The following is a 12,986-nucleotide window of genomic DNA, read 5'->3' on the forward strand; positions in this document are numbered from 1 at the left end:
ATCTGAGCCCTCTGGGGATGTGAGCCCTCTGGGGATCTGAGCCCTCTGGGGATCTGAACCCTCTGGGGATCTGAGCCTTCTGGGGATGTGAGCCCTCTGGGGATCTGAGCCCTCTGGGGATCTGAACTCTCTGGGGATCCGAGCCCTCTGGGGATGTGAGCCCTCTGGGGATCTGAACCCTCTGGAGATCTGAGCCCTCTGGGGATCTGAACCCTCTGGGGATCTGAGCCCTCTGGGGATCTGAACCCTCTAGGGATCTGAGCCCTCTCGGGATCTGAGCCCTCTGGGGATCTGAGCCCTCCGGGGAACTGAGCCTTTTGGGGATCTGAGCCCTCTGGGGATCTGAGCCCTCTGGGGATGTGAGCCTTCCGGGGATCTGAGCCCTCTGGGGATCTGAACCCTGAGCAGTACTATACAGTTCAAACCCCTCTCTTTGCTGACCCCTGCAGGTGGTGGCCGGCGGAGGTGAGTCACCCGAAGTCAATCCCAGAAAACATCCAGAAAATGAGGCACGACGTGGGCGAGTTCCCGGTGCATTTCTTCGGGTCGAACGATTATCTGTGGACGTACCAGGCGCGAGTCTTTCCTTATATGGACGTGGACGCCATCAGCAAAGAGAAGATGGGGAAAGGAGTCGACGCCACCTACAAGAAAGGTCAGTGTCTCGAGAGAACCGGCAGGGTCCAGGACACGCCCGGACCGGAGTCGAACTATTAGTATGTATTGTATTAACAGGGCGCTCGAGTTAATGATGTTCTCGAGACAAACGGCGATGCTGGGTAAAAGGGGCGTAGCTAGGAGGCGTGGCTAGCTAACATTTAATCGGTTTAATCATGACTAGTTTATTACGATCATAATAATTTTACTTAGATCGTAATCGTTACCTGGACGATACAGACGCTAAACACATTTAATACACAAATACAGTGGCTTTATTAAATCAACATGTTCAAAAATATACATTAATACGCATTATTACTAAATATCCTCTTTCTAGACGTCTTCAGTCGCTATATTTCAACATTTATTTTGGTTAAAACATCTCAAATCTCAAATGTAGAATAGAAACAATGGCTGACTTGTGGTGTGTCCTTGTCATGTCCTTTGGCCTCCAGCCCTGGAGGAGGCAGCAGACAGGTTCAGGGAGCTTCAGGCTGAGAAGGAACTAAGACAGCTTCAGGAAGATCGAAAGAACGACAGGAAACCACCACCGTACAAACACATCAAGGTACAACACCAGGACTGAACACCAGACTGAACACATGGACTGAACACCGGACTGAACACCAGGACTGAACACCAGGACGGAACACCAGGACGGAACACCAGACTGAACACCAGGACTGAACACCAGGACGGAACACCAGGACGGAACACCAAGACTGAACACCAAGACTGAACACCAGGACTGAACACCAGGACGGAACACCAGGACGGAACACCAAGACTGAACACCAGACTGAACACCAGGACTGAACACCAGGACGGAACACCAGGACGGAACACCAGGACTGAACACCAGACTGAACACCAGGACGGAACACCAGGACGGAACACCAGGACTGAACACCAGACTGAACACCAGGACGGAACACCAGGACAGAACACCAGGACTGAACACCAGACTGAACACCAGGACGGAACACCAGACTGAACACCAGGACTGAACACCAGGACGGAACACCAGGACGGAACACCAGACTGAACACCAGACTGAACACCAGGACGGAACACCAGACTGAACACCAGGACTGAACACCAGACTGAACACCGGGACTGAACACCAGGACGGAACACCAGGACGGAACACCAGGACTGAACACCAGACTGAACACCAGGACTGAACACCAGACTGAACACCAGGACTGAACACCAGACTGAACACCGGGACTGAACACCAGGACGGAACACCAGGACGGAACACCAGGACTGAACACCAGACTGAACACCAGGACGGAACACCAGACTGAACACCAGGACGGAACACCAGGACGGAACACCAGGACGGAACACCAGACTGAACACCAGGACTGAACACCAGACTGAACACCAGGACTGAACACCAGGACTGAACACCAGGACGGAACACCAGGACGGAACACCAGACTGAACACCAGGACTGAACACCAGACTGAACACCAGGACTGAACACCAGGACGGAACACCAGGACGGAACACCAGACTGAACACCAGGACTGAACACCAGACTGAACACCAGGACTGAACACCAGACTGAACACCAGACTGAACACCAGGACTGAACACCAGGACGGAACACCAGGACGGAACATCAGACTGAACACCAGGACTGAACACCAGACTGAACACCAGGACGGAACACCAGGACTGAACACCAGACTGAACACCAGGACTGAACACCAGACTGAACGCCAGGACTGAACAACAGACTGAACACCAGACTGAACACCAGGACTGAACACCAGGACGGAACACCAGACTGAACACCAGACTGAACACCAGACTGAACACCAGGACTGAACACCAGACTGAACACCAGGACTGAACAACAGACTGAACACCAGGACTGAACAACAGACTGAACACCAGACTCAACACCAGACTCAACACCAGACTGAACACTCCCTCCTCAGGTGAACCGTCCCATTGGGAAGGTCCAGATCTTCAGCGCTGACCTGTCCGAGATCCCGCGCTGTAACTGTAAAGCCTCCGACGACAGTCCGTGTGGGATGGACTCTGAGTGCATCAACCGCATGCTGCTGTACGAGTGCCACCCGCAGGTACCACGGCCACTACCACGCCCTCACACGTGTCTGCCATTGTGTTCTTCCATTTTTAAATATATGTAGTAGATATTTTACTTCATCACAAGTCATTAAATCCAAGTGTTCAAATTCAGCAAAAGCTCAATCTACTGTCCCTTTATATTTATCAAAACAGTCTCATGTTCTTCTGCGCAGTTTCTTAACACTTGTAAATACAGTGTTTCTAAAGCGTGTTGTTGTTGTTGTTGTTGTTGTTGTTGTTGTCGTGGTCATTGTGGTGATCTCAGGTGTGTCCGGCGGGAGAGAAGTGTCTGAACCAGGCCTTCACCAAACGAGAGTACAGCACAGTGGAGATCTTCCGGACGCTGTCTCGAGGGTGGGGCCTGCGCTGTGGCCACGACATCAAGAAGGTGAGACTCGGGCGCACGGTGGTCAGACGGTGGTCAGACGGTAGTCAGACGGTAGTCAGACGGTGGTCAGACGGTAGTCAGACGGTGGTCAGACGGTGGTCAGACTGTGGTCAGACGGTGGTCAGACGGTAGTTAGACGGTGGTCAGATGGTGGTCAGACGGTGGTCAGACGGTGGTCAGACGGTGGTCAGACGGTAGTTAGACGGTGGTCAGACGGTAGTCAGACGGTGGTCAGACGGTAGTTAGACGGTGGTCAGACGGTGGTCAGACGGTGGTCAGACGGTGGTCGGATGGCGGTCGGATGGCGGTCACTACGTCAACGTCCAGTGTCACAGTTTTACCAACGGACCCCATGACCAAACAGCGAAGTCCTCCTTATGTATTGAAGTCACGACGTTGTAGAATCTCTGAGGTTCAAACCGAGCTGGAGCAGGTTTACGGTTCATATCTCGGTCGTTACCGGGACAATCCACACGACACAAAAAACGGTTCAGCGTCTTCTCTGTCGGCACAAATAAACTGAAGCAAAATAATTTTTTCTCAGTTCACTTCGGCCTCAAAAAGTCTGAATGTAGAACGTGAACACAAACAATCGACCTCCTCAAAACCACAGTCTCGTCCGCAGAAGAGAAACGCCTGAATTAGCCGTTTTCGCCATTTTTAAGTTCTCGATAATTCATGATGATTCACATTTTTCTGTTCTTACGTATTATATTTTCTTATGAACTGAATAATCTAGTTCGATCCCGGCTCAGAAAAGGTTTGGTCCCTCGTCCAGAACCGATGAACGCAGGTCCTCGTTCGGGTCTAGTCCAGGCTCGGCTCTGGGTTTGGCGCGTGTGAAAAACGCTGTGGAAAACGCTGTGGAAACCGTGTGTTCAGGGGCAGTTTGTGAGCGAATACGTGGGCGAGGTCATCGACGAAGAAGAGTGCAGGTCCAGGATCAGAGACGCCCAAGAAAACGACATCGGAAACTTCTACATGCTCACGCTGGACAAGGTACGGTGGGAAAACGTGGAGCGGGTCGAAGGGAACGAGGACAGTTTTTGGTCATTTCCTCATTTTCCATTTCCATTTGGAGATTGGCAAATGAGAAACAAATGATTTTAATATTTGCATTTAAAATCTAAATCCAATTGAATGAGTTGTTTCCTCGACGTTTTTCACGAATGAAATGCATGTAAATGACAATCTGCTGTCACGAGGCGGGGCTTATCACAGAAGAGGCGGGGCTTATCACGGAAGAGGTGGAGCTTATCATTGAAGAGGCAGGATTCTAACAGAAGAGGTGGGGCTTATCACAGAAGAGGCGGGATTCTAACAGAAGAGGTGGGGCTTATCACGGAAGAGGCGGGATTCTAACAAAAGAGGTGGGGCTTATCACAGAAGAGGCGGGATTCTAACAGAAGAGGTGGGGCTTATCACGGAAGAGGCGGGATTCTAACAAAAGAGGTGGGGCTTATCACAGAAGAGGCGGGATTCTAACAGAAGAGGTGGGGCTTATCATGGAAGGCTTATCACGAGAGAGGCAGGGTTTTAACGGAAGAGGTGGGATTTATCACGGAAAAGGCGGGATTCTAACAGAAGAGGCGGGGCTTATCAGTTCGACAGTTTTGATTGAACCGGTTTCTATGATGAAGTCATTTTAAATGTTGCGTTTTACAATGAACGAAATGTAAATTTACGATCTACAAATGTTGCAGTTTAAACGCTGAGCACCTGAAACACGCTTGAAATGGGCGTGTCCAAACGTCCACACAGGTCACGCCCTGACCGCAATGCATCGCGAGGGTCAGACGAACGACGACCCGCAATTGAGCCTTTGTTTGTTTGTTTGTTTGTTAGGACCGCATCATTGATGCGGGGCCGAAGGGAAACGAGGCGCGCTTCATGAACCACAGCTGTCGTCCCAACTGTGAGACCCAGAAGTGGACGGTGGGCGGAGACACGCGGGTCGGGCTGTTCGCGCTGGAGGACGTCCCGGCCGGTAAGATCTGACGCGTAAACGGCGTGTTTCTACTGCCAATGCAATTAGAGCTACAATGTTTTAAACCATCTTTATTTCAGACTCCGGGGCCCGGGGCCATACATTACAGGCCGTATATTCTGTTCATTTTAGACATTTCCAGAAGCGACATCATCAAGACTCCGACACGTTGAGACTCAGAGTTCACATTTGACTGTTTCTTTGGCTGGATTAAAGCAGTTTAAATAAGGCTCTATACAATGGCTGCTTGTATTAAGCAAGTTATGCTTTGTATTGATGGCCACTTGTTTTTCTTCAGTATCACAAAAAAAATAAAACTATGTATGATCCAAAAACTGCTCAATGATATAAAAAGTATATAAATCCATGATTACAGGAGCGCTCTCTGGTGGTGCAACTGTCTACTACAAGTATACTTAGGAGAAAAGGAAATTAAAACCGTTTGACTCTTTTCAGTATTTAATGACGTCTAATGAAGTGTTTCTGTAAAACAGGAACACAAAGAAAGTGATGAATGAAAAGTGTGTTTTGTGTTTCAGGCACAGAGCTGACCTTCAACTATAACCTGGAGTGTCTGGGAAACGGGAAAACTGTTTGTAAATGTGGAGCTCCAAACTGCAGCGGGTTCCTCGGAGTCAGACCAAAGGTAAAAACTACATCTACAAACCAGTACAAACAACTACATCTACAAACTACTACATCTACAAACTACTACAAACTACTACAAACTACTACAAACTACTACATCTACAAACTACTACAAACTACTACAAACTACTACAAACTACTACATCTACAAACTACTACAAACTACTACAAACTACTACAAACTACTACATCTACAAACGACTACAAACTACTACAAACTACTACAAACTACTACAAACTACTACATCTACAAACTACTACAAACTACTACAAACTACTACAAACTACTACATCTACAAACAACTACAAACTACTACATCTACAAACTACTACAAACTACTACATCTACAAACTACTACAAACTACTACAAACTACTACATCTACAAACAACTACAAACTACTACATCTACAAACTACTACAAACTACTACATCTACAAACGACTACAAACTACTACAAACTACTACAAACTACTACAAACTACTACATCTACAAACTACTACAAACTACTACAAACTACTACAAACTACTACATCTACAAACAACTACAAACTACTACATCTACAAACTACTACAAACTACTACATCTACAAACTACTACAAACTACTACATCTACAAACTACTACAAACTACTACAAACTACTACAAACTACTACATCTACAAACGACTACAAACTACTACATCTACAAACTACTACAAACTTCTACATCTACAAACTACTACATCTACAAACTACTACAAACTACTACAAACTACTACATCTACAAACTACTACAAACTTCTACATCTACAAACTACTACATCTACAAACGACTACAAACTACTACATCTACAAACTACTACAAACTTCTACATCTACAAACTACTACATCTACAAACTACTACAAACTACTACATCTACAAACCGCTACAGACAGTTGTTTGGAAACTAACCAGTGAATTCAGTTTGTTTAGAACACGACTTACTTGAAGTCTGATTCCCTCTAGTGGCCACAGTGGGTAGTGACTGATGTGGGGCTGCAACGATTCATTGACAAATCATCGTGACTATTCGTATAAAGAATAGTCACAGTTGTATCATCGTAATCGTCATCCGGACTAAACAAACTCTAAAACTCACGAAAAGTACATCCAGCGTCCGTCAGACGCACATTTAATTGGTTAATAATGTTTTTGAAAGTCTAAATGACCAATAAGTAATCTAACAAACATGCTGACCAGTCGATTACTCTTACTTCTGATTCCAGAGTCTAATACTTTTGAATGCTTTTGAACATTCTAATCACAACAGAATGTACTATTTGAGATGTAGGACAGTAACATCACTCACTGTACTTCATTTGTAATTTAATTCAGCTCGATTTTCTCAATATTCACATCTTCAAAATAACATTGAGATCGATAACGGATCGGTCGGTTTATCGCGTGACGACGAACGCTGCTCTCGCCGTTTTCCATCGTTCTTTTCCTCATTCTCTCCCGCCAGAACAATCCTCCCGCCTCCGACGACCGGGGCCGAAAGTTCAAGCGCCGCGGCCGAAGGAAGAGCCGGGCCGTCCTGACCAAAGAGCGCGAGGACGAGTGCTTCAGCTGCGGCGACGGCGGTCAGCTCGTGTCCTGCAAGAAGCCTGGGTGCCCCAAGGTCTACCACGCCGACTGCCTCCAGCTAACACGGCGGCCCGCGGGTCAGTGAAGGGGGGCGGGGCTCGCGACACCTCCGCCGCGCCGCGCCCGACTTTGACTAATTGTGACAAGTTGCCGATGAAAGCGTATTTGTCGTGGCGTTTTGGTACGAATAAAACTGACAGAAACAGGAGCCGTTACTGGACTTTCTTTTTCTTTCGCTTTCATTTCGGGTTTTTCGCGTTGAACTTTGACATAAGGAGACGATTTTGTTCACGGTAAATCACAATATTGGTCTATAACGGCTTAAGAATATTAACAAGTCCATTGGCTTCCTGTTCAAAACGACAGAACTTTAAGCGCATGTGACAGTTTGAACTACACACTAAAACGCACATTATATTTCAGATTTGTCTCAGTATTTATCGTCCCCAGTTTGACCGTTTGTGTAAAGTTTATAGTTGTACTTCCTGGTTGGACGTGAGCATGAATATGACACAGGCAGAGGTCATTCCACAGCTGTTACCTAGCAACCGGAGCGTAAACAAGAGCCAGAATCCATATGAATAATACTGTACTACACCGTTATTTTGTGGAACAACGGTTTAAATGGTCAGTTAAGTGTGAACTGCGGCTGCGTCCGAATGTCCACACTGTCCAGATTTCCCACAATGCACCTTGAAAAGTAGTGTCAATATGCAATAATGCACAATGCATTGCGAGAGTCGGAAAAACAACATCTGGACACAACAGACTGAATGAAGCAGAAGAGCTTTAAAACAAAGATTGAACAAAACTCTTGCTAGCGTTTGCCGCTAAGCTTAGCTTGAGTCACCGTCACAAGCAGAAAGTTGAATAATCCAGTCCGTTTGTCGTTTAATGTGCGATTGTTTTTTATTAGTCCAGAAATATGTGCGTTACAGATGGATTTGACCAATATTTATGACATAAATCTATTTTTTGCGAGGGGGTTTTCACTCGGAGTCACGCGTGGAGGAAGTAGAGAGCTGATTCACCGTAAAACATCCGAAATGAATAAACATGTTTTTATTTTCGTCTATATCTGGAGGGTCAAACATTTTTCAGATGATGCGTTTAGCTTTAACAGAGCCGCTGTCGTCCCTCAGGCCACAGTCTTGTCCCCTCTACTCTTTATTATGGGCTGAAACGTGATGCAGTGTATTCAATTAAATACGACGTTTACGTGTCCGTTTCCTTGCCAACAGGCCGATGGGAGTGTCCGCGTCACCAGTGCGACGTCTGCGGCAAAGAAGCCAAATCCTACTGCGAGATGTGCCCCAGCTCGTTCTGCGACCAGCACAAGGACGGCCTCCTGTTCAAGTCCAAGCTGGACGGCAAACTCTGCTGCACCGAGCACGACCCCTGCGGCCCCAACCCTCTGGAGCCAGGCGAGATCCGCGAGTACCAGGCCCCGGACGCGCCCGCCGCCGCCGAGGTCCACCAGTACCAGCCGGCGGCGGACGATGGCATCACCTACGGGCTCGGCATGGCGGTGATACCCATGACCTCGTCCAACAACGCCAACACCAGCTCCACCGCCGTCTCCAGCAACGAGGGGAACGCGTCGCCCGCCTTCTCCATCCCCATCACGCTGGCGCCCAGCGGCTCGGAGCGCTCCTGCAGCAGCCCGCCGTGTTTCGAGCTGCCGCACTACTCGCCCATTTCGTCCTACGATGAGGACGAGGACGACGAAGAAGAAGAAGACGTGGAGCAGGATTTGGTGGAACAAGGGGACGAGAAATCCGAGCCGGAGAGTTTGGAGTATTTGGAGATCAAGGACGACGATTACGAAGACGACGACTGACTTTTTATACAGTAATTTAACAGCAAAGCAAAAGGCGTCGGCGGCGTTACGTTGTGCTCGATATCGACGAAAATGTGAATCTCGATGTGGTTTTTAATTTTCCCGATGTCGACAGATGATTTCACGGCAGTAAATGACACTAAATATGACACTAAACGCAAATGGACTGAATATTCACCACAAAACGTAGACACGGCACCGTTTAGTTTCAACATTTAAATCAGATGTTGTGTTATTATAGATGATATAGTCGATATTCAAATTTCATTGTGATATTGTGCATTTTTCAACATTTCCCCAACCTCTAAACGCACTAGATTAAAATGGGCGATCCCGACTTTAGTGATGCTGAGAGTAAAAACGGTGCTCAAAAAAGTCTCCACCAAATCACTCAGTCAGTCAATCAATCAATCAGTCCTGCCTCATTTCAACCTGGTTTTGTCCTGGTTTTGTCCTGGTTTTGTCCTGGTTTAGACCCAGTTTAGAACTGGTTTAGACCTGTTTTAGATCTGGTTTAGACCTGGTTTTGTCCTGGTTTAGACCTGGTTTTGTCCTGGTTTAGACCTGGTTTTGTGGTTTTGTCCTGGTTTATACCTGGTTTTAGTCCTGGTTCAGACCTGGTTTTAGTCCTGGTTCAGACCTGGTTTTAGTCCTGGTTTAGACCTGGTTTGAACCTGGTTTTGGTACTTTTTCCACGTGGTTTCGGCCTGGCTAACGTTGGCCCAGGATTAAATGTGGTCTAAAGAAAGGCCGAGTCAGGACCTCACGGGGCCCACATTAGGATCATCAACACGTTCAGTTTGGCCCTCGCTCTCTTGGACCAATCACAGCAGTTTTGAACCAGATTCAAGTTCAGTTCAAGTTCAGTTAAATTATTCACCGCAAATGTACAAAATCAAAGTATTTCAGAAGCGAGAACGATGGATCTAATGCACCAGAGGAAGATTACATTCATATCCACAGACGATTATTATTAATCGTCTGTGGATATGAAACGTGTTCTGCAATATCGGCTTTGAAGAGATTTCATCCATGTTTTAACGCCTTTCCCTCGCCGCTCGATGCCGTTCCCTCGCCGCTCGATGCCGTTCCCTCGCCGCTCGATTCTAACGCAGCCGATTTCGTCTCGTCCGGCGTTTGAGGCTCGACTTTGTGCAATTCTTTTCAAAAATCGAGGCCGTTTTTAAAGTCAATACGACCGATTACGATGAATGAAATGTAAAATCGTCACCTGCAATTGTAATATAACCAACTACCAGAAATAGAGCATAATATAAAACATAATCCACATATATATATATAAAGTAGAATCAGTTTAAATCTCTAAACCACTTTCCCAGTGTAAATACTGTGCAGCTGTCAACAGAAGTCAATACTCAGATATTGATAAACCCTTTATTACGTCATGACATTCACGGATGGAGGCAAAATGAAGTCGAGCATAAACACATTTTCAATAGAGAATAGAAACGGTTTTATCACAAAAAGATAGAAATGTCAGTTAGTTTGTTTTTCTATTACAAAAGATGAAAAAAAAAGCCTCAAAATTGTATTTGAGCTTCAGCAAAAGTATAATTAGTGGCAAAGTGTGTATAATATCTGTGGATAAAAGGAAAAACTATTGTCAAATCGACGTCGCTGTGAGTATTTTTCCAGGAAAACCTAAAAACCAGGACTTTTCTTGTCAAATACGATCAGATTGTGACGTTTCTGAGGCTTTCACTTTGTCATGTTTTGTGATTATTCTGAGGCGAATCCCAGTTTCTCCAGTGAAATCACGTCATGCTTCACTTCTGCCTCCGTCATTTACACCATCGAGAGACACAAGATGCTCATTAGAACCAAAATCACATACACAGGACCAAATCGAACCTTCGCCCAACGCCAGACAACAAACCACAGATTTTGGGTTTGTTGTTTTGTTAAAAAAGCGCACGACGGACTCGAGCGTCGGGCGTTTCCCTTCGCGTCCACACGGAGCTCGACAAGAATCTGCAAAAACGCCAAAATACCGACTCTCGAAACCTCAATGAATGTGTTGGCGCGACGACCGAATTTGCCGTTTTCTTGGACTTTTCTTGGTGGAATGTGGAAAGTGTTTGACAGATTCGGCTGCTAAAAAAACTGCCTTTGAACGCAGCCTTTTCGGACCGTTTCCTGACCCGGGACGTGCGTTCGAAACCGCGGGAACCGACTTGGAAACCGCGGGAACCGACCTGGAGTGAACGCTGGACTTTGGAGACGGACGGGAAACTTCCTTTTTTGTCCTTTTTCGTTGACTGTAAATAAACACAAAGACACTGTGGACGTTTGTAAGAAAAGTTTATGAAAATGTATCTGCTGAGATAGTTTGTGGACTTGTGGATGTGTTCATATTTAAAACTGTTTCTGTGACGCACAATAAAAACGATATGGAAAGTCCAACGATTGACGGCTTTGCTTTGTTGTCGTCAATGACATGTTTATTACAGTTATTTCCCGACATTTCCACGGAAAAACATGGGGATTTTATGAGACAATCGCGCCGTGAGTCGAGTCAGTGGAAGGAAAAAGTACAAATACAGGAAGTCTGGAAAAAGTATTACATTTTACACATATTTTTTACACAAACTTTTAACGAACCATTAACTAAGCTGAGACTTTCTCGTCATTTATTCCTTTTTGTCCACATCTGATAGAGAAAGAAAACTGCTGCTGGACATGTTACATCTCAAAAATAAAGCTGAAACTCTTATTTTCAGTCAAATTAAACGTTCTGGGATGAATCAGGGTCAGTTTATTCTCCAAAACTGCACATGAAAATGAGGAAGTGTCTGGGGAGAGGGAGTCTGGGAGTCCCTGCTTAGACTGCTGCCCCCGCGACCCGGCCCCGGAGATGATGGAATAAGAAATAGTTTTATTGCCATTGAACAGAATTCACAAACATAGGAACTTATTTTGTGTTAAAGTGCAACAAAACAATGAAAAATAATCATCAGAATCATGAAAGCGAGATATATACGAGGAAGTGACATAAAGTCACTTCCTCGTCTCTGGTGACTTTAACCACGCTTCTCCCTCTTCTGTTCTACCAACATACACCCAGTATGTTACCTGCCCCACCAGAAACAATAGAACATTGGACTTGTTTTTTGCCAACACCAAAGAGGCTTATTCTTCTTCCCCCCTCCCTCCCCTGGGCAGCTCGGACCACAACCTTGTACATCTGAGGCCTGTGTATGAACCCATCGTGCGCAGGCAGCCTGTGGTGTCCCGTGAGGTGAGGATGTGGTCTGCTGAGAGCGAGGAGGCTCTGAAGGTCTGCTTCAGCCCCACTGTCTGGACTGAGCTCTATGGCCCACATGGGAAGGACATCAACACCATCACAGAGTGCATCACAGACTACATCAACTTCTGTTTTGAGAACATTGTTCCCTCCCGGACAGTGCAGTGTTTCCCAAACAACAAGCCATGGATTAACCGTGAACTGAAGGCTCTGCTGAAGGAGAAGAAGAGAGCCTTCAGGTCAGGGAACAAGAAGGAGCTGAGGACTGTGCAGAAGGAGCTGAGGAGGAAGATCAGGCAGGCTGAGGCCGGCTACAAGAGGAGGATGGAGGAGCAGCTGCAGCAAAAGAACATTCAGGGAGTGTGGAGGAGCCTGAAAACCATCTCGGGCTTCAAAATCCCCCTGCCCAGACAGAGGGGGATCTACAGTGGGTGAATGATTTAAATGCTCACTTCTTGAGGTTTGATCGGTCACCCGCCCCT

General features: G+C 46.5%; 1 protein-coding gene across 1 annotated transcript in view; it reads left to right on the forward strand.

Moving 5' to 3' along the window:
• nsd1b (nuclear receptor binding SET domain protein 1b) overlaps positions 1-11,650 on the forward strand; it is a 32,975-nt gene extending 21,325 nt beyond the window's left edge. The window contains exons 16-24 of the mRNA XM_072446019.1: positions 450-655; positions 1,116-1,228; positions 2,613-2,759; positions 3,032-3,154; positions 4,037-4,153; positions 5,000-5,141; positions 5,681-5,787; positions 7,278-7,476; positions 8,641-11,650. Coding sequence (XP_072302120.1) covers positions 450-655; positions 1,116-1,228; positions 2,613-2,759; positions 3,032-3,154; positions 4,037-4,153; positions 5,000-5,141; positions 5,681-5,787; positions 7,278-7,476; positions 8,641-9,239 — 1,753 coding nt within the window. The 3' untranslated portion in view covers positions 9,240-11,650. The remainder of the gene's footprint in view (positions 1-449; positions 656-1,115; positions 1,229-2,612; positions 2,760-3,031; positions 3,155-4,036; positions 4,154-4,999; positions 5,142-5,680; positions 5,788-7,277; positions 7,477-8,640) is intronic.
• Positions 11,651-12,986: the final 1,336 nt, after the last annotated feature.

The sequence above is a fragment of the Eucyclogobius newberryi genome, unplaced genomic scaffold (genome assembly GCF_026437365.1).
Source record: "Eucyclogobius newberryi isolate DKJ021-1_F unplaced genomic scaffold, fEucNew1.0.hap1 SCAF_15, whole genome shotgun sequence".
In the NCBI taxonomy this organism is placed as follows: Eukaryota; Metazoa; Chordata; class Actinopteri; order Gobiiformes; family Gobiidae; genus Eucyclogobius; species Eucyclogobius newberryi.